This window comes from Manacus candei, unplaced genomic scaffold (assembly GCF_025592945.1).
Source record: "Manacus candei isolate 608988 ecotype Guabito, Panama unplaced genomic scaffold, ASM2559294v1 h1tg000018l, whole genome shotgun sequence".
Taxonomy (NCBI): domain Eukaryota; kingdom Metazoa; phylum Chordata; class Aves; order Passeriformes; family Pipridae; genus Manacus; species Manacus candei.
The window spans coordinates 5,043,829-5,069,964 of NW_026138066.1; the positions used below are offsets into that span (position 1 = coordinate 5,043,829).

The window sequence follows — 26,136 nt, forward strand, 5'->3', positions numbered from 1 at the left end:
AGCAGATAATGTGGAATAGGTTTTCCCAGCTAAAAGCAGAGAAAATAGTGTTTCATGAATTGAGCTGTATTTGATATTTAATTATGTCCGCAGGAAATACATGACTTTAACCTATGTTTCAGGACTAACTATAGCCTCTATTAATTTCTTCTCTAAGTACTCAGTCTAGAAAATGTATGGTAATTATGTGGTGTTTGCATTTTTGCTTACCTTCCTCATTATATTGGTCTTGGTACTACTGAGCTACTTTGGTTACCATTTAGTCAATATACTGGCTTTTCATACTCTGAAGTTGCTTTTCGGAAATTAGTGTTACTTTTTGTTCTTAGTCTACTGATGAGTGGTCCATGTGCAGTAAAGTTAGTTGCCATCCATAAAATTCTATAAAATGGAACTCCATTCTACTGTATTTTAGCATCGAAGTACCTTTCCCCCTTACAGCAATTACTGTGTTTTATGTGAACTCTAATTTGAAGGAGGCAACCCTGGTTTTCTGCTGTAACTTATTCAATAAAAATCACCATGTTCATTGACTTTGTGTCAGTGAAAACCTCTTTCTATTAAAAAAAAAAGGGGGGGTATTGCCTGCTTATTCGTATAGCTGGGGTATTAAATCTCTGTTGTCCTTGTGGCTAACATAGTGGCAATCTTCTGTAATTCATGCTATTATCACTGAAATTAACTATTGCACTGTTATTTTTTTTCTTTAGATAAAGAAGTTATTATAGTTATGGTTGTAACTTTCTGAGGTTTTTAGTCTTCTGGCTGCTTCCCCACTGGTCAGTCTACCAGGTGCATCTAGTCTGTTGTATCTAGAAGGACCACAACATGTGTAAGGTGCACCAGTGGAAGCAGAAGTGAAAAGGAGTTATATTTAGAGAGTTCTTTTTCTTTGAAGCTCAAATGGCTATAATTCTCTCTTACGCTTATGCTTTCAGTTGAGGTTGCAATGGAATGCTTGGAAAAATACAAATCTCAATATTTCTTCCAACTTTTCTATTGGTGTTTTCATCAGAAGCAAAGTAACTGAATGATAATTGAATGAGTCAAATTAATTTTTATAGACCAAAGTAAGTATTTGGACACAGTATAAATTCTGGCTACTTAGTCATCAGAGCATTGTTTATTGGCATAATAGGTTTTTATCAGACACACTTGGTGTTTCTTGTGGAATGAATATGTAATTTCTGCTTTTTTCAGAAGAAATCAGTTCACTTGGAAGATCCATTTAATGATGAACAACGTGAGCGACATGAAGTAGAAATGCTTGCCAAGAAGTTTGAGGCAAAATATGTGAGTTGCTCTGTTTTGTTAAAATACACAAATATTTAATAGTGATAACTTATGATGCTGTAGAGGTCTTAATATCACAGGGTTGTTTTTTCCTGATTAAGATTGCTGATGTAGTGTCAAGTGACTTCTGTACATTTCAGAGATGACTGTCTCACTGTATTTCATTTAAGCACCTTGAAGCTGCCACAAGCTTATCAGACAAGTCTGCTAAATAGATTTGTCTATAGATGTTATAGCTTGTGAAGCTATTCTTAGAAAAGCTTCCTATATAAATACAACTATTAGATGCAGGTTGATATTCATGCTAAATACTGTGCTGGAGGAAAGAATTTCTATGTAGTGCTGTTGTGCACTATTGAACAGCTGTTCTGTTTGGGCTAAATACTGATGAATCTTGATGAATTTCTGACTAGTTTGGAATGCTTCCATAGGAAGTTACTTGTTGAATAGTAAGACATTGCTCGATGAATTTCTTGTAGCTGCTAGCTGCCTAAAGATAGTCTGCTGACTCCTGAAAGTATGAATAAAGCTAGCTAGTAACATAAAGAGGCTTACACTAGTAAATGAAGGTAGAAAATCAGAAAATGTTGACAAAAGCCACACCCAAACAGGTCTTTAAGAATTCATATGGGTAGGGTTGGGTGATTAATTCTGAGCTGGCAATCAAAGCTCATCATCATGCTGAGGCATGTTGATATTCTGGATTACTAATGAAGCACCTCAATAATAAAGAAGGGAAACAAGAGCAGTCATTTGTATCTTTTGCTATTAACACACATACTAAGATCTATCTATTTTGATTTTTTTTTTATTTTTCTAACAGAGGCAGATTTTTCTGAGTGTGCAATCCATACATTCTGTAGCAGTAATTACTATTTCAAAGCATGTTAGCTCTAATATGTAGCAAATTCTTAAACTGAAAAAAATCATTTTCATCTTTTGGAGGAATTGACAGCAATATAGGAAGTGAATTGAGAAGGCAGTTTCAGAATACTGTTTGCTTTTAATTTGAATGATAAATAATTTTTCAATGTGAGAGAAAACTGTTTCAACTGTACTTTTTTTAGAAAACTCATTTCCATAATACAAGGTAAGGACTTATGATGTCCTGAAACAAGTTGCTTAACTACAGTAGATGAAAGTCAATGTAAGCATGTAAAGCAATGTATGTAGGAAGGAGTGGTAGTGGAAGTAATCTATTTTAACATATACATTTATGCATACATCAAAGCTAAACATGTACATTTGTAGACAAAACATTATTAGAGTGAAGAAAACTGAAGCTCAATGCTCAGTAGTCATAAAAAGGGGCAAATAGATGCTTTTAACTATTAGAAAGCAGAAGGTAACAAAAATGTACAATTTTCAACAGTTTAAATTCATGGTGCACTTGCATCTTGATTACTGCTTGCACTTCTGATTTTTTTTTTCCCTTTCGTTCTCTGCCTTACCTTACACACCTCAACCCCACAAAAGGTAATGTCTTCTATATAAAGAACAACTTATTAGGTTAGGGCCACTAAGCATGAAGGGTGGTGAGGGATTAAGATTTCTTGTGTTAGATATTTTCTGTCCTTTCTCTCTTCCAATATGAGAATCATCCATCTTTACCTGCCATTGATGCTCAGAGGAATTGCAGCTCTGTACGTTGACCCAGTACAACTGCTCATTCTGACAACATCCAGCCATCTTCTGACTCTTGTGAGATGTTTGCTCTGTGGCTTAAACTAGAGCAGGGATGCCATGTAGTAGATATCCTTTCTCCTCCAGTGAATGAGAGGCTGCGTGGTACTGTTGCCAGCTGGAGTTAAGCCACGACACTCCTTAACAGAGCTTTAGTGTAAAAGTAATCACTGGTTGTATGAGAATGAAAAAAAAAAACCCAACCCTCTATTTCTGATTTGCAGGAAGTACTATATCCTCCCTTAAATTACTTAGGTACTACTTACCTATATCCATTTAAAATGGAGTCAGACAATGTTTTGAATCGTAGCACGTGCGCGGTACTTCTGGAAAATTTGGTATGTGAGGAACAGTCTACCTTGAAGACTTTTTACTTCTTTTCAGATAAATTCCTGTACTTATCATCAAATCAGTATATTATTTGGTGTATTTTCTAGATCCTAAGAAAAAGCCTATGAATAAATGGATTTTTGTGAAACGAGATGCATAACATACCATTTGTTTACTTGATTATTCAGCCCTTTTTTGGAATTGCAGCACATTTTAAATACCAGCATAAAAATCTGCTCTGAAGGGTTCCTATTTTCACTGTTTTGTTTGCTGTTATTCTCTAGACAAAATCCAGCAATGTTGTGAACACATGATACCGAACTTCAGACAATATTGTACCTAGTGTAAGAATTTTTCTTGGCTCAAAACTAAGGTCCATCTAATGGATGGTAGCACAGTCCTCTGACACTAGTGAAATCTCGTACTTGAAAGTACAACCAAGCAAGTGTGCTCTGTGCCTCTCTGGCAATCTGTGTCTTAATTTCTCCCAAAGCCAAAGGCTGCACGTTTAACCTTTTTATAGCTTTCTGCCATGAATTTGGCAGATCATTAGTGGATATTTGTGTTCCATGGCACTGAGTACCATGATGGTGGTCATATAAAAACATATTTTGTGTTAAAACCTGATGAGTTCACATGGTGCTCCATGGTTTCTGTATTGTAAGAAACAGTGAAATATATCCAGTTTTCCTGCACACTGCATGTGATTTTGTTGCTGTCATCTAAATTCAGCCCTTTTGTTCTCCAGCTGTAGTGTCTTAACATTCTGTTATTGTATAGAAGCAGTAGTTTTTACCTTTAAACATCCTTGTTGGATTACTGTTCCCTTTTTTGTTCTAATTTCTTTTTTTAAATGAAAGGATATTAATGGTATGGTGCCCTGATTTATCAGTGATATAATGATGACTTCTGGCTTTTTTCTTCCATTCCTTTTTTTTTTTTTTACAGTCCCAATTCTTACTTTTTTGACCACTTGTGACTGTAGAGCAAATGTCATAGAACTGTGCGTAACAACTCCAGTGCTTCCCGGGTAGCATAACAAATTTGGAGATTACTGTATTTTTTCTTGCTTGGGTTGTACTTCCTTTGTGTGGATTACCTTGCTTTTATTGATACTGAATTCAGCTGACTACTTAACCATATTAAATTCAGAGCAACTGTGAGATCTTTCAGTAATTCTTGAGTTGTCTTTTTTCTTTACTATCCTCAGTAATTTGTCATCTTACACCCCCACCCTCCCCAAACTGTTAAACCTCTCTGTTACTTCTAAAGATGAATGGGAATACACGTTCCTTAGTGATTTCACTGATTACTTTCTTTGCCAAAACAAAATACCTTTTTCTGCCCTTTCTTTCCTCGTCTTAAATCAGGCATCAATTTGAGTGGACCCTCCTTATCTCATGACAATTTCTTGTCTTTAAAGATCTTTGGACCTGTTTTACAGCACTGGAAGTACTACTTTTTTCTACCAAAATTCCTTCCTGCTCTGTGATGTATATTCTTATGCCTGCTGGTTCTGTTGTTTAGAATTTTTATTAACTTACCCAATGCAGTGACCAGGTTTACTGGTTTATGGATTCTGCTGTGGCCCTTGTAAGATTCTTCAAATACTGGCATTGTATTTGCCACACACCTTCTAGTTCTGTTGGGTTGTTAAAACCCAAGGTTACATGTCACAGTTAATCTGTTGAAGTCTTATTTGGCTTTTTTGAATATTTGCATGAGTCGTATTTGCAGTTTCAGGAACTAGATATCTTAATTTTCTCTGGTACCATGACTTATGTTCTGGGACTGAAAGGTTAGAGGAAAGCTTCAGTAGTAAAACTTCCTTGAACTGCTGTGTAGTAAACACTGACAGAGATAATCCCTTCAGTTCTTTTGCTGTAGTCTTGCATCCTTAACATCTCGATCATACAAGCTCTCAATACAGTTCCTTAAACATACCTGGGTAAAACAAGGCCTGAAGGAAAATCTCTAAATATACACACTGGTTCGGGTATTTTCATATGTCTGAATATGAGTTACTATTTTAATCCTGCTTTTGTTCATTCAGCTGTTATAAGACTTCTTATTTTTGTTGGTTTTATTAACTCTTTTCCATATCTGGTTTTAATGACTATCAGGCAGCTAGAATGTATTGGAAATTTTAATTGTTTGGGGTTTTTTTTAATCCCCTTGTACCGAAATCATAGAATCGTAGGATAACCTAGCAAGATATGTAGTATGGAGGTGGATTGCACTACACATTAGTGAGACCAGTACAGGTGAAGAGGTGAAGTATAGTTTATGAAGCATTCTTATACAACCTGCTGGCACTTAAATCAGAAGCATGAATTACATAAGCTCTTGCACTGGATGCACTGGAGTTTAATCAGAATTCTGCCTTTATTTTTATAACATTTTTTCTTTATTTTTTTTCTTCTCTCATTCAAACTCCTCTGTTTAAAAAAAGAATACATTTTGGGAATGTGCAGTCATTCAGATGTTTTGCCAGATAAGTGACTGCAGGAGATAATAGGACTGATAGAACACTTAGATTGGAATATAGCTTGGAAACCTGAATTAAAAATGGAATACACTTTTAAGGTTTTTTTCTCCTAGGACTGTGGCATTTATTTATTTAAGTATACTTGAGAGATTCCTGTTTGCTTGCAAGAGCAGATACTTTACTTCATTACAATCTTGAATTTTTGCAAAACGTTGTTAAAATGGAGGTGTTCAGATGCTTACACTTTTCATAAAAGACCAAAGGTGAAACTTCCTTTGAACAGTGTCTGCATACTCTTACTAACAAGTGGGCTGTGATATTTGGATGTCACAACAGGAAAGACTCATACTTACTCTAAGCATGCTCAGAACTGTAGACTGCAGGCAGACAATTTTCAGGAGCAAGTCTTCTTGAACTCATGGAAGAAGTTACCATTTTAGTGAATGTGGTGCCTTTTGGAGAATTTTATCTTGTAAGACTTGTATATTGACAATTTTGACAACATATGTGAACTAAAAAACTTAAAGTTTAGATTTCTTGAATGTTTGAGCCGGATGTGAGTTTTTACTTGATTTGATTTAACAATGGAACTTCCACATGAAAAAAATACTTACAGAATAAGATTAATTTTACTGCTTCCCAGAGGTAAGTGAACTCATCCATAGTCTGTGACGCAGCTTCTGGCTCAAGTAACTTTAATGTTTTAAAACTCAGTGTTTTATCTTCAGTCCTGTAAACTGAGATGACTGATCTTGCATTTCAAAGGATTTTATCTTAATATATTTTTCTACAGTTATGTCATATGAATGCTCTAACTTCTTAAACTCTTAGACACCATATCTACAAATACTAGATCAGTATTTTTTTCTTTTCATTTAGGCTTGACTTGACTTTAGGGAAGCAATCATGCCTGTGTAGGGAAACACTTTATTGAATGCTAGGCTGTCAGTATTTTCCCTTCTAATGATACTAACATAGTGAAAAACTTAACACTTCCTAAAGTATCGCAGCTCTTCTATCACTGTGCTTTAAAACCATGGGACAGTGAAACTTTTCTCTGAATGGGAAATGTCAGGAAGATCTCGGTCATGCAGAAACGAGGTAGCCAGTTAACACCTTTCAGGGATGATTCTGGTGAGGCATGTTTGCCAAAACCCATTCCTGTGTGGAAGTTTTCATTAGTCATCTAGACTATCTTCCAGAAAGCATCCAAGAAAGCAAAACTGCTAATTCCTTGAATGACTATTCCTCCAATGCCTTCTGCTTTTCTCAAGTGATATAATACCTTCTTTGTTTTCAGGGTGGAAAGCCTCACAAACATCGGAAAGATCGCCTGCAGGATCTAATCGATATAGGTTATGGTTATGATGAAACGGACCCTTTCATTGATAATTCTGAAGCGGTAAGTAAGCCTCAGCAAAGCTGCAAGAAATAACAAGATAATGCCTTGTTTTTTTGATAAAGAAGAAAGGTAAGGAGAAATACTTTGTGCCTGTGTATAACTGGTGTGAATTCAAAGGGCAAACTACTTTTGGAGTCCAATGAATTATTGTATTTGTAGTCTTATTCACATATCATTATGCACTGCAAGAATTAAGAAAGCTATTCCTAGATCACGTGTTTTTCCAGCTTTAGAAGTTAAATTATTTTTATTTGTGCTTTTCATTTACTGTTGACTGAAATTACACTGGCTCTATTTAATTTCTTGTACTAGTTCTCTAGATTATTAGTGGATTACTGGTGTTAGGTTTCCTGCATTAGATCAGGAAGCTATTCTGCTCTTAAAAACCAGTAAGAATAGGAGGGTTATTCTAAATGTTCACTGAGTATGTCTGAAAAATTTGAGATAAAACAGGTTGGTTAAACAGCAGGATATTACAGCTTATTTTGTCTGAATATTTTTCAGAAATGAATGCACATTTCGGGGTAAAAGAAAAAGGTAATAGTTGGGTACAGGCAGTATCAGTAATATCAGGAGGTTTATAGGAGGACATTTGAAGATATCTTAGAGGTGATATGTGAAATTATGAAAATGAGGAAAAACTTGGAAAAAGGAGTGGATTATGTAAAAGCACAGAAACCTCCTATAATTCTCCTTTATTAAATGTTAGAAAGAAGTAGGTGTATGGTTTAGTCAAGTAAAAAAAAACGCCAACAAATAACAGCTGTCATTTGCCAGCCTACAGTTTCCTCCAGTGCTGAGTGACGCTGGACAAAGCAGCAATGATCTACTGCTCTGGGAAGGAGGGAGCTAGAAGTCTGAGTGGGAGAGGAGAGATTATGAAAAGGAGTTGTGAAAAAAGAGTAAGAAAAGCACGAATGTATTGCTTAGCATACATTATTTTAAGCCTACATTTAAATTCTAAAACTTTACACTAAAGAGCTGTGAGGTTTCTAGCATATAGATGTTGCAGTGAACAATCTTATGAACTGTGTGAATTGCACAGCAAGCGTGCTGCAGAACTGATACCTTTTTGAGCAAAAGAAGTTCAGTAGTTAACCACAGTGCATAGCAGGCTGAGCTCATCTGTGTGTACAGGTAGTTTTTGAAGTAGGTCTCAAGTTGTCTAAAAAGTGAGTTTGCTGTAGATGCTTACTGTAACCTGTAATAATTTGTCCTTTTTCTTGGTCTAGATGAAAACTGTAGTTGAAGCTGCCAATATTAAACTGTCCTATCATTATCCTGCAACTTTTGCTGGAGCAATATTAGGGCCTAAACCTTTGTATATCTTTTCTGAAAGTCAGATTCTGGTCTTCAGCTTGGTAGGAGCAGATGTGCTTCATTTCTGCTAATCCACTTGAGCCTATAGGTTTCTATGGTTTCTCACTGTTGCCTAAGTTAACCATCCTCACTTTCGAAATTTTACGATACAGGACCCAAGTTCTATCTTGAGTTTCCTGGATTCACTGTGACCTATCACAGATCTGATACAAGATTCGGAGCACTTGTAGTACTTGTAGTACAGGTCTCTGTCAAAGTTGTACATAAGTCTAGCAGAGTTGAACACTCAACTGATGTATTAGTACTTATCATACTGTGCTGCCTTCTAGCCAGCAGCAGATCCGTTAGATTTGCAGGAGCATTTACTTCTGCTGTCTCTTGCCAGAGTCCTTGCAAAAACGTACAAAAGGCAGTTGTTAGAGGACCAGATGGTTGCATCATGTGCTAGCTGTGGAAGCTGTTGGGGAGAATGGTGTATTCTCTAAAGATCGCTTTCCTCAACAATCATTATGCCTTGTGTCTGCATTACAAATACAGACCAGTGAGAGGTCATCTCTGTTTTGCTTTTATCCCCATTTCTATATAGAAAAGGAGAAGAAAAAATAGGGTGCCAGCTGCAGTCCAAGTGGCTGTTGCAGAGCTTAAGGGTCCTGTAGTGTAGGAGTTTAAGTTCAACAAAACCTCTCATTCCATCTTAGATGCAAATGGGAAGTGTTCAGATGGAAAATCTACATGTCTGGCTTGCTTATCTTCTGTGTGGCCAGCTATTAAATCACCATGTACCCTGAGAAATGTCAGAGCCAAGCCCAGCCTAGACTTACTTCTTTTTGGCAGATGCATTTCTTACACATAGAAAGCTATAATAACTTGAGCACAAACACTTGAAAAATGAGTATGAGTGCCTCTTTAATTGCTCCAGGATTATCCTAGAAAAAAATAATTGAAAGCTTTCTTAGAATTTTAGTCCTTTTTCTTGTCACAAGTGTAAAAGAAATACTGAGCTCTTTGGCATTGAAACAGATTTATTCCATAGCTTTAGAGATATTTTCCCTCTAAAACAGATTTCTGTGATAATGCTATCAAATATTATTCAAGAAATCAAACCAATAAAACTCTAAGCCTGGTTTTATTAGGCCTTGTAATTGAGTTTAGGAATTATGCTTCCTTTGGATCCATTTTCAATTAAGCAGTTTTGTACATGTAACATAGATACATATTGCATCTTGCATATGCGTCATATGCATATTGCATGTTGTACATGTAACAAAGCATTTGGGTCCTCCAAGGATCCAGGAAGGCCATTTTTCTGTTGATTTTTCTCAAGGGTAAGGATCAGGCACAAGTGCAGAGAATCTGCTAATGGCATGATTCTTAAGTAGTGGATTTTAATGGGGCTGGAGTACAGACAGGTACAGAACATGCTTTTCAAGAGGAAGGTTCTTGAAAAGTGATGACAGAGGGGAACTTCTGAGCAAAGAGATTTTTCTCAGATTCCTTGAAGGGCACCAGTATCTTCCCTGATGAAGTGAGGTAAGTTTGGGACAACTTGGTAGGCTAGATTGCCATTGTTTACTTTCTGTGAAAATGAAAGCCATGCATGAAATTGTTACAGGTTTGCTGTTACTGTTTACTCTGAAAAGAATCAGTACTTTCCTACAGCATGGTAAAGACTTTAGCAGCACGGCTGCATTAAGACCCATCAAAATCCCTGTGAAAACAGAAAAGTAAGGGCTCCTGAAGAGCAATTCAGTGGATTGAAGACATGGAGCCAATTAAAGGAAAATATTGCAGAAAATAAGGAAAAAGTACATAGTTTCAGGATGCTGCTTGCTTTGGTGTATTTAGTATATATGCTGTTTGGTAGGTTCCTTGCTGTCCTCCTTGGGAAACTTTTAGCTGGTCCTGTTTGGAAGAAGTAGCTTTTTGTCTGAATGCATTTGCAGGCAAGCAGGAAATCTATGTGTCAGTCGATAGAGTAGATATTTTTGGGTTGAACATTTTGACTATAGTCAGTGGGTTGTGATAATTTCAGAAAAAAAGTAAATCAAGACCATCTTACTATTGTTTATATCCACTATATAGCAGTTAGTCTGATGGCGAGTCCTAATCTTTGCTTATCTTAATGAACCTATACAAAATGTTCATAATTTGCAAAAAAAGCTGTTCCTTCTCAGTGTTTCCACTGCTTTGATGTTCAAAATAGGTTTTGCTATAGTGTGAACTACGCAGAATTACATTCTCTGTGGAATGGAATTGCTCTAGATTATGTCCCCTGTGTTCTTCCTGTGTGCACACATGCACGCATGTGTCTAGACAAACGAGGCTGATTACTTGCTCTTGTGATGACCTCTGATTATTTGGTTGGTTGAATGCATTCCTGACAGTGTAAGCTTTATATGGATAGATTCCAAAGGCATCTCAGCGCTCTCTGAACTTCTTGCTATGCAGTACAGAACAGGGATCTGAAGTAATATATGGTGTTAGTGAAAAAGTATGCAGTTTTCTTAGTCAGAGGTGACAAGGCTTGTATATCCAAACCAAAGACTTCCCCCATACTGAGTAGTTGAATGCAGAGGAAGAACAATCCACCTAGAAATCTGTAAGCAGTGCAATCTGTCTTTTGAAGCAGCAATACCAGGTAGCCACACTGTCAGGAATGGAATCAAAACATGAATGCCAAGACCAATGGGAAGCAGACATTTCAATCCTTTGGACATCCAGGCCCCTATGTCAATATTTGACCCAGTCTGCTATATTCATGGTTCCATAGTAGCCTTCTGTACACTGATATAAAGAATCCTCTGCTGCTGGGTAGAGAACATTCTACCACCGGTTTCTCATACATGGAAAGTTTCTCCAAAACAAGTACTTCAGCTTAAGGGAAGAACTTCTTTTTCTTTACCTATCTCTTGCCTCAAGAGTTCAGACCCTCTTAAAAGACAACTTTTCAAAAACTGTATGTTAATTTTAGTATGTTAGCAGAAGTGTTGCTCCCTTTCTATATGGGTTCCCTAGAATGCTTTCCATAATTTAAAGACTTAGTCTCTGCAAAAATTCTACATCATGATACACAGTTTTTACGTGTTTCCGGGATAAATTTTGCTTACTTCAGCTTGTAATCTCCAGACTTATAAGAGGTATGATAGATGTAATATCCTCTCCCACCCTGGCTGCCTCTAAAATCTGAAGCTGATGGATTACCAGTAAGACCATCTTAGTCAAGATTCTTGAACATCTGAGATACTTTTTCCCAGTGAGAATGGTATGTCTTTGGAGAGTGGCAGAGCTCACTGTGTCAGTGGTAATTTTTACCATTTTTGTGGCGTTCTGGGCCAGATGTTGTTTTAGGCCAACTTGATAGTGTTCTCTTGTTCTTGCTACTCCAGGGAGCTTGTTTTATGCATACCTATGGAAAGCAGTGTAGTTGCTTTAGAAAGATCGTTGTCTTTTAAAAAAGAAAAAAAAAAAAAATGAAAAAACCAACCAACCAAAAAAAAAAAACACCTGAAAAAACTATCAACCTGCAAACGTTAAAGCGTGTACAGAAAAATGCTACATAGGATCCATTATTAAACATGCTTTCCTTGCATTGAGAGAGAAATTGAACACTGTGGCCTTTGTCATCTGGAAAAGGCTGCCTTTGTAGACCTCAGTAACAAACCTCATCCACACTGAATACGTGCGGGTGCATTAAAGCATCCTTTTTGTAGGAGATTCACTTGCCAGCTGTTTTATTGGCTGAGGATTTGTGTGGTTTTGTATTAGTACTGTCTTCCTCGTTCATTGTCACTTCAGCCAGTCTTGGAAGTTATGTGGTTGGGGAATAGTGCTCACTTAGCCGAGTGTACCATGTCACCTTTAATAAAATGTCTTGCATGATTCCTGGGTATCTCCAGGGTAGATCCGCTGGTTAGCACCTGACATGTCATATGCATTTGAGTGAATAAGGGCAAATTTCAGTTAGGGTATTCTTTGCCTTTTATCCTCCTCACCCCAAGATACATTAAGGTGTAAAGCAGAGTATGAAATAAATAAAGCAGATACAAGAACCACTTTAGCTAGAGGAACAATGGTAACTGAATTTGCAGAGCACATATGATGTTTGTTAAAGTAATAGTAATGTTTTCTTGCTGCTTCTGCAAAAAATCTTACCCTTTTTTAGGAAAGAATTTCTTAATTTTTTTAATCCTATGTTCTGACCTAGATTTCAGCTAGGTAGTTTAGGACTGCTCATGTGTCTAATGACCTCTGGAAAAACTGTGAAACTGAAAACTCTGGATCTGCATAGGTACTTGAAAAAATCTGAGACATATCTGACCTTTGTAGTACCACTGTTTAAATTTGTGTACATCAAGACTGTAGGAGTAAGAAATAACTAAGAATAATGGGTATAGCAACTTCCTTCTTTTTTGCTAAATTTAGTTTTTTGAAGAGCACAAAATCGCTTTTCAAAGTAATCTTGAGCTGTTAGAGGGGTAGATCATGGCCTAAGATCAGCTGTTCTCCATGAATATTTGTTTAAGCAGCACAAGGAACCTAAGTGTTTTCAAAAAAATACACAAACAATATGATCATTAATATAATATAAAGGGAGGTTTATTATATGCCAAAATAACAGATCTTTGATAAGAACATTTGTCTTAAGTATCATATATGGAACATCTGCCCTTCATGTTAAATCAAGGGAAAAGGAAAGTGTAACTTTTCTTCTACAGAATCTTCTGGCAGCTCTGTAACATGAAACCTGGAGAGATTAAGTAATACATTACATAATTATTTAACACTGAACTAGATTTTCATTGTGGGTCAGGTCAGAGCTCAAGCTCTGAAAGAATTGAGTTGTACAGATAAAGGTGGTCACGTGAAAGGTCATAGGTTTTATAACTTAAGCTGAAATGTTTTCAAGGTGATAAGAATGTCATCTTGTTGCACTGAAGGTCACTTAAGATAATAGCCTAACACCGGTGACTGGTGAAAAGGTGTAAAAGGTTTGATGAGAACAGAACAGGACAATAGATGTGTATTGGTACTTCTCTCAAGGTACTCTGCTAGGCTGACTGATTGCAGTATCCTGACTACTAAACTAGGATTCTCCTACAAGGCTACCCTATTCTACTCGACTACTCTGAGCCAAGTATTATATCTTTAATAATCTCTTACACTTTTTTCTGTTGACCTCTGCCAGCTGTCCTCTGTCTCAGGGTTAAAAGGAAAACAAACACCCCACACACACAACTTGCCTATGCATTTTGGAAGAGGAACCTTCTTTACCGTGGGAAAGCTCTTTGTGCTTGCTTTTTAAAGTCACCTTGGATTAGCAAAGCAGTGTATTGTTCCTCCTTAACCTTGTTCAGGATTTCATTTTATCTTCTATTATGCTGTATTTTTGGAATGATGGTTCTGTGTTTTTGTTTGAAAACTTAGCCTTAAAGGAGAGCAAAGCCTGAGTGTGTTTCAGTTCTTTAAATCTTTAAGAAGCATAGAGATCAATCCGCTGTGTATATTTAAAGTATCTTGAAGTGTGTAGTGAACTGTGTGAATATTCAGTCCGTTTGACTGAAGCAACTGTATTTGACATAATTTCAGTAGCTTGGCTTTTATTCTGTAGTCTAATGGTGATCAAAACTAAACAGCTGCCCCCATCCCAAGCTGGTTAGAGCTACCTCAAAAATAAACTGAACAAGGGAACAAAAATTATCCCTGCTTATCTTTTAGCTAAACATTACCTGTTTGACAACAAATAATAACAAGCTACATTTGTTAAAACGCTCTAGACACGTTTGCACCTGGAAATTGCATTTCCAGGAATTAGTACAGAAATGCTAAAAAACTTTTTCACATGTGTACTTCTGTAGATTGTTGTCTGGAAGGGAGAGGAATGAGGAGGATCACAGTCAAAATATCTGAGGATTGTGGTTAAAATACCCGAATACAAGAGTAGACAGTATTAATGTAAAATACTGCTGTGGATCTGCATTTCAGAAATAAATTGGTATAATCCATAAAATTGCACTGTTCTTGGTATAATAATGAAGTTGAAACCAGTTAATTTAGTTTTTTAAAAAATAAGTTATCTTTCATACCAAAACATTTAATTAGATTAATGGCACTAGAAGTATAGTAATGTAGCTCAAGGACAACAGTTTAAAATAACTTATATATGTACCTGCTTTTAGATGGTCAGACAGTACATCAGTCTTACTGTTTTATCATTCTGCAGAATGATTCCATAATATTTTGTAGAACAAATCCATGTTTACAGGAGTCAATCATATATCAATTCCTGTCTGTTTGTAGGTCTGAGATTTTTTGATTCTCAGTCTTGGAATGTGTAAGGAAGAGTAGAACACTGTAAAGGACTTCAAACTTATTTTCCTTAATAAGATAATTCTGCGATTTCATATGTGGAAAAAGGTAGTGCAAAGCAAAACCAATTCATGAGAAGATTTAGAATTTGCAGGAGCCATGTTCCCTTTGAGAGTCCTGAAGGCACTTTAAAATGAAGCTTAATCTAGCTGTTACCAATACCTTATAGATGCTTATTTTCTGTTCAGTTAGGATAGTAGAAAATACTAAGCTTAGCTCAAAGGAGAGGGTACTTAGCTACATTGTGGTCTGCAGGCCCCTATTTATAAAATTAAACACTGAGTTATAAGTTATACCCTGTTCAGCAGGCTAAGATTTTGGTAAAGAAAAGGGTTAAAAGGGTTAAAAAAATTTCTGAAGGTCTGGCTAAATTCATAGTCTTCAGCAGAAGCTGTTGAAACCTCAACTGCTTAGTTACACATCCACATCTTGCTGATCTTATTTGCCTGTTGACTGTTATGGAATACATTCAGTCTGTATATTGAATGAATTTTGCCTTTCTCTTTGCCTTGTTCCTGTCAATTTGTGCTACACAGCATGTTGATCCTTCAAATAATTTGCTGTGATTCATAGCTTCCTCACTCGTGGACTGTCTTCAGTCCTTATTTGTGTGTTACCCAGGCCTTCTTTACTGCTCTGCATCTAAGTTTTTAGTGTGTTTTCCTTTGCTTGTTCTTCACTTCATATGATAATGGTCCCAGCTTTGACTGTGTGCTTTCTCCTTCAAACTTGGCAACTGCTGTATTCTTCTGTTTTGATCCTGTACTGCCACAGCCTTGCCAATTCAGTTCACACCCTGTCAGCTCAAATGGAGAAAGCGTCCGCTCTGTCTGTTAAACACTGTGGATAATAATCTATTTTCTCTTCTTTCATTTTCCTTGCACCTAATGATGGTAGTTCTGAGAACTGTGGAAAAAACATTAAATTTCTCTGAAATTCTTACCCAGCCTCCACTCTCAAGTTTACTTTGTGTGATCCTCACGGTCTCTCAAGGTGAATGACAAGTCCACAACTAAGCCACTTTGCTTTCATTTTGTCCATTTAATAGATTCTCCTGCTTTTTTGTGCTAGATTTTCATATCATCTTAGAGTATTTCATAAATCCTCTCACCACTTTTCCTTTCCTGTTTTGTCTTTCTGTACTGCTTGTTGAGCCCTCCATTCTGAGCAGATAAAAAGTGTCTACGTATTTGCTCATTAAATCCCTACGTAGGTCTCCAGTTCAGGCTCCTTCACCAGCTTCCTTATTGAAGTATACACTTACTATTCTACTCTTCTGGATAACTTTCCTTCTTATTTAAATGTTTTTGGTAGCCCAGACATTTCAGTTCTCAGACCATTTTATCTTCATTATATTTTGCATGGCATGGAGAGGGAAATGAAAGAAGCTGGTAGCTGACACTCCACTTTGCACTCTGTGTGTGTCCATTTTGTGTAGGTGATCTCAAGTCTTCAGATTGTGTTGTGGCAGCTAAATTTGTCTATTTATTTATTCAGCCTGTTGAATTTCATCTTGAGACTTGCAGTAGAAGGCCTGCTGCTTCAAACTTCAAAATAAGTCACACTGTTTCCTTTGCAAGTATCTCAATTTTTAATCATTTGGCTGTGCTACCAAACATTTACTGCTTACAGTTGTTACTCAGAATTGACATTTTCCTCTGCCAGAGTGCATACCTCTAAGGTGTGTCAAAATCCTATCCTTTGTTTTAGAACAAGGGCAGAAATCGATTCTTAGTCCTGTAAATGCTTCCTCCTTAATCTTCGTTGGCAGGTATGTGTCTCAAGCATTCTGTTTATGCTTCCACAGAGTATAGTTTCTAGGATTATATTTGTTGCATATTAAGAATATTGTCTTACAATTTTCAATATTTAAAAGCTAAGACCCGGGTAGTTCAGGACATCATCCTACTGTGTGGTGATAATGGCATTGTCGAGGCAATCCTTCCTCAGTTCTCTTGCAAACACTTCCGTGGCTTGCCTTGTTGACACTTTTATGCATAGAGCTAGAATGAATATGTTCATCCTCCCAGCCTTTTTGAGAATTTGCTGTTAACAAGATATTTCCTAGAGATTAACAGTTTTCTGTTAAAACTTGGAGAATGTCATTCTGAGGAGGTTGAGGGTCATAAAATAATAAAATTAATATTGTCATTCACTATACTTGTTATTGACCACTTCTTTTTTTGTCGTTGGCTTTCAATATTTTTGAGATACAGCTTTGTAATTCTAACCTGGAAATTTCTTCATAAATATGAAGTACGTTTCAAAATAAAGTATTCATAAGAGTTTGAAACATTTTGTGGTGTTAAAACTGTCTGAACAGAGTGAGAATATGTTTGACTTCAAATGAAACAAGTCCTGGCATTGTGGTATTTGTATAAGAGGCAACGTTGTATTAAACACCTAAAATTGGGAATAAGTTAACAGATACCATGGCCAAGTTTGTCATGTCTGGGATAGCATCTTTAACAAAAGAAAACTTGAGAGAACTTTCTGAGAAAAGTAAGTTTTTGAGCAGGACAGTGTGGTTAGAGTTGGTACTAAATGTAGCATGTGTTGGAACTTCTGAACACAAAATGCACTGCAGAGATTGGTATTAATGAAAACTGTGGCAGTCTTAATGAAACAAAGTGTATAATCTGGGGAGGTTTTTTTATGCTTAATTTACAAAAACATCTCTGCTATTTTCAGTCGCAGTTCCTGGATATAATATCCAATTCTGTACAATTCTCATACAGATCAGGTTTCTCTCACTGCAGTATAGCGATTGTACAGACTGTCATCTTCTTAGAAAATCTGGAAGAAATACATTCTAGCAATCATTTATAGATCACTTAAAGGGCCTGTGGTAAAAGTATATGACTAATAGAAGGTAATTTGAATTGCACATTGTGTCATAAAATTGAAGGGTATTCAATAGAAATGTTGAGCTTTAAAATTTAAATTGATAGAGGCAGGTTTGTTGGTTTTGTGGTTTTTGTTGGAGTCTTCTTTTGGTGGGTTTTCTTTGGATTTGTGGGGGGTTTTGTTTGTTTGGAGTTTTGGGATTTTGTTTTGTTTTGTTTTTTTAATTTGTTTTCAACCAGAGATGTTGCTGCCTTGCTTGTAAGGCTGTCAGAAATGAAAACAAATAGTTCATTATATGCCTGCTTACTTTCTGGCCAAACCAACCAGTGAATAATCAATTGAAGTTACTCATAAACTGCTGGTGCATCACTGTTCATATGGTTTATGTATCTTGAGATTTAACATTTAGCATAGTGTAACATGCTGGAAGAGACCATGTTGGGTGGAAAAAAGTTGAAAGTTTTTGGGCTTTTTGTCCTCACTTGGCAGGGGGAATGTATGTGTGCCCATCCTCATTTCCTTCAGAAAGTAGTACTTTCAATGCTGTAATCCTGTCTTTTCTTACAAAAAAAGGGTGTTGTTTTGAAAATTAAAAGTTTACTCTGAAATTAACATTGTATGCATTGACCAGTAAGTTTACAATAGCATTGCTATCCTATTTCTATTCTAGCAAGCTGTGCTGTATATTGGTATATAATTTTTCATGCAGAGGGACTGGTAAACGAACTACGTGTTCATTTTATTAAGAAATGCTGACAAATTAATCTTTTTTCCTGCCCAGTATGATGAATTGGTTCCTGCATCCCTGACAACCAAATATGGAGGGTTTTATATCAACACTGGTACACTGCAGTTCCGACAGGCATCTGAATCAGAAGATGAAGACTTTGCAGAAGACAAAAAACATAGGCCACCTAAAGTGAGTGATCTTAATCAGGCTTTTATACAGAACAACTAGCTAGGTGGACATTGGAAATACTTGATACACTTAGAATGGTTCAGATGAAGAGACCAAATATAGAATGATGCATGGTACTGTTCTATTGCATTTTCTGTTTTGTGGCTAGTGTACTGGCATTCAGGAAATAACTCAGGATGTCCACAGGCTGTCCAGTCTGTGGGCTAACAATCTGTTTAGGCGAACTAACAAGTTGTGCCCACCCATCTTGAACTGACAGATGATTCTGTAATTTGATAAGCATTTCATTATGAGATGAGAACTTAAATTCTTCAGTACTGCTTTTATGATTTTGCACAAAACTTGCATGATTTGAAATTGTTCCTAATATTCAGAATAACATTTAAACCAAAACATATGGTAAAATAAACTCAGTGCATAAGAATAGCTATATTAAAAATTACATATACAATCTTTCCCAAAAAGCATGCTGTTCTATAAACCTTAACAAGTTATTATCAATGCAAACATAATTACATAGGCCGTTCACAAGTTCCATGCCATTCCACGAACTTACTGCTTTCTGATGTCCTTTCCTGCTCTATAACTCTTTAAATTTAACATAATTTTAAGCTCCTTGTGGTGGATCTGACTGGGATGCAGTTAACTTTCTTTATGGCAGCCCATGTGGTGTTATGGTTTGGACCATGACTAAAATAGCGTTGATAACTACACCGAAGTTTTGCCTGTTGCTAGCTATGTTTGCATGGTGTGAAGGCTTTCTTTTTCCCTATGCTGCTCCATCAGGTAGTCTAAGGGTCAGCAAGAACTTGGAAGGGGAGACAGCTGGTCTGTATTGGCCAACAGAGATGGTCCACACTGTGCAACTTCATAGTCAGCAATGAAACTGTGGTAGCAGAAGAAGGTGGAGGTATTCAGTCTTCCAAGGCTGCCATTGCTCATGTTGGTTGGGCATCAGTCTGTGTGTCCCTTATTTTTCTTATTGAAAACTCTAAATTCAGTAACTGTTTAAAAATTATTGTGATTGACACTCGTCAGTAACTGCAATTGCTGCTAGGAACCCAGTTTGCCTTTATGCACACTTGGGGTGTTTTTCATGGCTCTGAATTGGAAGGTGTAAAGAAAACTAAATGTTTCTTACTGTAAAAGTTCTTTAGGATGGAAGAATTATTGTCCATTATTTTATCTCTCTTCTAGATAGCAAAGTTAAAAGAAAGTGAAGATCGTGGAATGAAGAAGCGCAAGCGGAAAGAGGAAGGGACAGAAAAGGAGAAGAAGCCTCGGAAAATGAAAGTTCCTAAGCAGTTGGGGTAGGTTTCTTTCTTTATAGGAACCCTTGAAGTATATGTGAGGTTTGATTTCCAGATTGTGTGCCATAGCAAGATTATTACAGCTCTTTTAAATATGGTATTTTGAAACTATAATTAATAGCTAGTAGATTTTGTTTCAGAATTTGTGTGGGGTTTTTGTATGGATCAGTCCTAAAAGCTAATTTTTTTTTGTCCCCTGAAATTTTGAACAAGGAATAAGGAAGGACAAATCACAGAAGAAAAATTTTGAGTCTTATAAATAACATTAAGCTTCATTGTCCCACCCAACATCTTAGGTAGCACTAAGAATTACATCTTCTAATGAAAACTGATCTTCTTTCTATCCTCTTGTTTCTAATCTGGAAAACTATAAATACAACTTAATTATTCTACATGTTTCTTACTGACTTTGTGTGTGCTTTCCTGAGTTCTTAGGCTAGCATAGAAGGATTAGGGTGGTGGGTTTTTAAATTGGCTTTTAGAAAACTGTCACTGAGTGGAAGTTATGAATATTCATGTTGGTATTGAAAATTTATTGATCTTATTTTTCATCAAGGTGATGAATTGGTGGAAAATTCTCAGTTTAAGTAGTATATAGATGTTGAGTCTGCATGTAAAAATTCTTAGCAGTGAAGAGAATTTAATATACACAGTGTGCCTAAACTTAAAGCAACTTTCCATCATTCAGGAGTCTTGAGAGGCAGGTTTAAGTATTTTAGTAGTACAAGTCGGCTATGAGTTTAACAATTGTGCCAACTTCTCTGTAATGAAATTGAGAAGTCAAAATGAAATAACCTTTGAAATAACCTAATGTCTGCCAAACTTAGCAAAACAAATCAATTCACAGCAAGAAATCACATGACCACCAAAGCTTTATGATAATTGGTAAAATAGTCTGAAGACAGAGGCACCAAGTACTTGCTTCTTCCCCCTGATAATTTTTTAATTGTATTAAACTTTGAGTTTTTTGTTAAAGGTTACTAAGGCCTCAAAAGTCACGTGCATGCTAATGAAAGATTTCTTTCCTCTGCAGAGTAATGGCCTTAAATTCACACAAGTCTGAGAAGAAGAAAAAGAAATTGTATAAAGACTCGCTTTCTCTGGCTGCCATGATCCGTAAATTTCAAAAGGAGAAGGAAGCCATGAGGAAGAAGGAATCTAGTCCGAAACCTCCAGTGACTGTCGCAACCCCTACCCCTAGTAAAATTCCTTCCTCCTCTCTCAGTGCAGGAAACGATATCTCTGACTTGAATCTTAGGATCAACGATCCTGTCCTCTCCATTTTTGGTAGCACAAATGAACCTGAGCTCCTGCAAGAAACTGAAAGTGCCCTGGAGATGCTGGGAGACATTGACTTTGACAAGTTGCTTGATGGCACTTCTGATGGCAGCCCGGTATCTGAGCTGTCAGGAGAAAATGGAAATGTCACTCAGGCAACCTACACCTCTCAGGTCATGACACCCAAGCAGGTGCCTGCCCTCCCAGAAGGTCTGCCTGTGCTACTTGAAAAGCGCATTGGAGACCTTCGAACAGTAAGTATGAATTCACTGGTAATGGATTGCATTCAGGAATCTGAGAGAACAAGGAAGAACAATTAGGACCTTGGGTGTCATCCTTGAATTGCTGGCTGAAACTTTAAAAATGAAGAATTGATCTTAATGTCCATCTTAGTGGCCGTACTTATACTCGGATGAAAATAGGCACGGAGATGATGCAGGCCAATTGTTCAAGCAGTGTTTGTTTCACAGGGGAAACAAGGTTTTCTAAATGTTCTGTGTACACTAACTTGTAATGTTTGTTTGGGTTTTTCTCCATAATTGAAGTATCAGTGTTACTTTAGCTTGAATTATTAGTTGGTGTAAGGGATGGGTGTTTTCTTATTTTGGAGGAGGAAACCTGAAATAGACCCGCACCTTACACATCCATGTATTGAATTTTTGGCTTTAACTTGCCAGTTGGGAAAAAAAAAAAAAGAAAAAAGAAAACAAACAAAAAAACCCCCCACCAAACCCAGAAACCACCACCCAATTACAAAAAACAAACCAAACAACCTTAAAACTGAACTTTTTCTTCTGGAACGTTAGAATGGAGTCCAAACTTTTCAAAAATGGTGATGAATGGTATTAAGTCAACAAGTTACAAATATCACAATATCTTACTGAAAGAGATCAGAGCTATTAAGGTGTCATATACTCCTTGTTTCAGCTGTGGATGTTATCTTAAATTGAGAATAAATTTGTTGTTTCATTGTCCACATTATGATATTAAAGCTTTTCCTTACTTAGAATAAAGTGCAGCTTTTCCTTATGCAGAGTAAGTTTTGTAAAAGTAGTTCAAGTTACTGCCTGTTTTGGACAAAAATAAAATATTTTAAATGGTGGCAGAGCTTGCTTTGCTGCAGGATAGGTAATGATAAAATGTGATATTTATCTTTCCTGTATGTAAAGCCTTCTAGTTTTCTTACTGATTTTTCAACATATCAGGCTAAATACAGCCAAGGGATTAATATTTACTAAAGTGAAAGAGATTCTGTCTACCTTTTGAATATTCAGGTTAATTTTGCTAGGAATCAACACAAACTTCTAGCAAAACTGCAGAACTGGATTAGGCCAAAAGTCAGAAAGTGTTAGTGACTTGCCCCCAGTAAATTCATGTTGCTTCACTCTATAACAATCCACAAACAGTTGGAAGAAATCTTCTATTTGGTGGCTCTTGGCAAACATAACTCTAGAAAGAATCATCGAATGGTTTGGGTTGGAAGGGCCCTTAAAGATCATCTAGTCCAACACCCCTGCCATGGGCAGGGACACCTTCCACTTAGACCAGGTGGGAACTCTTCTGTCTTTGGCTTTTGACAGTGTCTTCTGGAAGTCTGTTGGTTGAGCAGAGTAAGTCTGCCCTTACACTGGGACAGAAACTAGACTGTGTGTTGACTTTAGGATTGCGACTTCCATACCTCCTGCAAATTGCAGTCTTCCAAAAAGCACTAAAAATAAATGTGTCTTTTCAAATACTTATCAGGCTCACAGCTTTAGAGCTCTTCAGCACAAAGACAGATAAGTTTATAATGTTGTAGGAAAAAGCCAATGTTCCATGGATGGTGTATAATACATCAAGATTAAAAAAAAGAATAAAATTAGCCACTAACTAAATTTAATAAAAACTTCCTCCCTTACTTTTGTACATGAATTTGTTCTAGTTCCCTAAGTGAGCAATTCTGAACTACCATGACAGAAGGCAATATTGTACACAAGCAGGAAAGTAAAAGGGCTTTTTTCAATTTTTTTGAAGGTAACTGTCAAGAGAATATCTGTGGGGAAAAAACCCAACCACAGTTTAGTAATAGTGATGAAGTTTTTGAATCTGCCAGTGTTGCTCTCTTAAAAGCTAGCAATACTGTCCAGTACGATAGCATAGTACTGGAATTGCCTTTTAAGGTCTACCTGGGACTGAAATATCAAAGCATTTATTTCCTTCCACTTTATATAAACCAGACGATGATGCTAATCCTTGTGTTAATTATGCTTAAAGATACTGGATTCCAGACTTTCAAGCTTGTCTTTTTGGTATCCTATCACTTGTAAACATCTATAACCTTTCTAATTTTTTTAGCAGGACAAATACTTCAGTATTCTTAAACAGATAGTACCATCCCCTCAGCAGCTGAATTTATGGTAGAAAACAGTGAGTGGAATGCAGTCCTTGCAGGAGCTTAAACTCCAGTATCAATGTTCATGTGGTAAAACATTCAGAACAATGGGCTACCTTATGGTTTTGATAGAGTATCACACTGTTTTCCTGTGCAGTGTAGAGTTCACAATTCTAGAAAATATTTTTCTTTCAAACTTAAATGGGCCAGTTACAAAGAGCAAGAAAGTAAGTATTTAATAGTAATAAATTCATTTTATCAAGTTAACACTTGCATTTATTTGTAGTTTTTAAAGACAGAATTAGAGATTCTTAATTATTTGAATATTCAGCCTTGTAGCATGTTGGCTGCCCTTAATGTTTGTCAGTCACTATAATGATACCACACTTGCCCACTTTTCTACATGCATACCAGTTTCCAGCTTCTCTAGATATTCACTGTCTGGTCCCGATGCCAACATATAAGATGACAATAAGCCTCTCAAAGTGGGGCTCTTTTTTCTCTTGACTTCTAAAAATCTGCAGGGTAGATCAACACTAGTGGTTTTTGTAGAATGGTACAAGGAATTGGCTTTCTACTGTAAGCTGTCATTGTTTGTGAAAATAAGCATCTAGGCAATAAGAACAAAGATAAAGGGATTCTGCATGGGAATTCCTGTGAGATCAGTATGTGTGTGTGTGTGTGTGTGTGTGTGTGTGTGTATGAGGCTGTCTTTTTTTTTTTCCCTTCGCTACAAACAGACTCAGGAAGAGACCAGACAAAAATATTAGAGATATAGTCTAAAGATGGCACCAGAAAAGAGGGATGAAGTATTCCTCTAGCATACATAATTGCAGTGAAGGTTTGAAATGGATCTAAGAAAACTGGGAAGTTGTAACTGGGTAAGGCAGATTACAGGTAGAAAAAGATGGAGTAGAAATGTGTTAATGCTCTTGCATGCTTGACTTGTCAAGCAATGCTCTTCTTCTTAGAACTCACAGTAGCAGAATGTTGTTGGTGTTGAGATAATAAAACATCTCTACCATTTCCTTTCTTCATGGTTGTTGAAACGATGAATGTGTTAACATCAGTGATCCAGGCAAATTGTAAGTAGAATGATTGTTTGCCCTAGAGCAGGGCGTTTATTTGAGTATAACAGTAACAACCCTAATTTTATCTAGACAGCCGAGTATAACTTGATTTTGTTTATTCTCTTCCAAGTAACATTATCTGGAAAATAAGAATGTGATGCAACTGTAAAAGTAAAGATACAAAGACTGTTGGGATAAAGTACTCTATGAACTTGGATACTCTTGTTTGTTGTATTTTCAGGCTGCCAAGATGTTTGATGAAGAAGGCAGGAAGAAGTTTTTCACGCAAGACATGAATAATATTCTTCTGGAGTAAGTGCTTATCTGTACAACCTTCCCTTTTTGGAAAGGGGGTAAAAGTACAGAAGAGGAAGTATTATTGAGGTTGTTCCAACAAAGCCCTTAAAAGTCAATGAAGGTAGATCAGTCTAAGCCAGTTACTAGCTAAAGAGATTTATATATGAATACAATTCCTGTCATGACTGTCTGTCTTTATCCAGTGTAAAGTGTTTTGTAGTGCCCTGGTCTTTGACTTCATGTGTAAAGTTCAACAAAACTGCTGTTATTTGCTCCTGTCCCCAGTTTTGTAACTTAAAACACCCTCAGCTTTCATGAGGGAAAAATGCTGGCTTTTTTCCTTTGTAATCTTCAGCTAAGTGTTTAATATTGAGGGTTCTGTGTTCATAGAATATGAAACAAAAAGTAATCTCTAGAAGACTGTAGCAGTCAAAATTGTATCAATTTTGATTTGTAATGGTGGGTGTAAACAAAATTTGAATGAGTGTTCAACATTGCTGGACAAGTACATACATGAATGGTTTCTTGCCATCAATTGGGACTTCCTCTTTTTATAAAAAAGCTTATCTGAAAATTTCCCAAGCTGTTACTTTTAGTGTGCGTAGTAGAATATGCTATGCTTACAAAGCTTTCTTAGGTTTTTGTTCAGTTGTCATCTTGGAATGCCTCACTGATTGACTGTCTCCTGTTTGTTTGTCAGTATTGAGCTACAGTTACAGGAGGTAAATCCTGCCATCCGCAGTGGAGTGTACTCTCACCTGGAGGCTTTCGTGCCATGCAATAAGGACACACTGATAAAGCGTCTGAAAAAGTTACACCTCAATGTCCAGGTAATGACAGGGAGATTCACTCCAGCACAAGTCAGTTATATGACACTGATGAGAACTCAGTGCAGGAGAGGAGAACAAGAGTAACACAGTCTCAAATAAATCAAAATATTTTGGATCAGTTGCTAGACCAGTTTAAAAGCTTTTTCCCATATAACTGCTATTGTTGCTACATTAGGAACAAATATTTTAAGTATTTCAAAGCCTTTATTTGAGAATGAAGTGCTTTCATCTTGAAAGCTTAGTACAGGCTATGAAGGAGTGTTTCTGCTGTCATCTGTGATTATTTCTGTAGTCACAGGGTACATATCAAAATAGCAGAACTAGAGAGCCAT

At 36.6% G+C, this 26,136-nt stretch overlaps 1 protein-coding gene across 1 annotated transcript in view; it reads left to right on the plus strand.

Annotated features, from left to right (window-relative positions):
• The window catches only part of UBN2 (ubinuclein 2), a 53,448-nt gene that overhangs the window by 3,681 nt on the left and 23,631 nt on the right, over positions 1-26,136 (plus strand). The window contains exons 2-8 of the mRNA XM_051784141.1: positions 1,201-1,293; positions 7,095-7,196; positions 18,511-18,648; positions 19,846-19,958; positions 20,992-21,490; positions 24,919-24,989; positions 25,675-25,804. Of these exons, the coding sequence (XP_051640101.1) occupies positions 1,201-1,293; positions 7,095-7,196; positions 18,511-18,648; positions 19,846-19,958; positions 20,992-21,490; positions 24,919-24,989; positions 25,675-25,804 (1,146 nt within the window). The remainder of the gene's footprint in view (positions 1-1,200; positions 1,294-7,094; positions 7,197-18,510; positions 18,649-19,845; positions 19,959-20,991; positions 21,491-24,918; positions 24,990-25,674; positions 25,805-26,136) is intronic.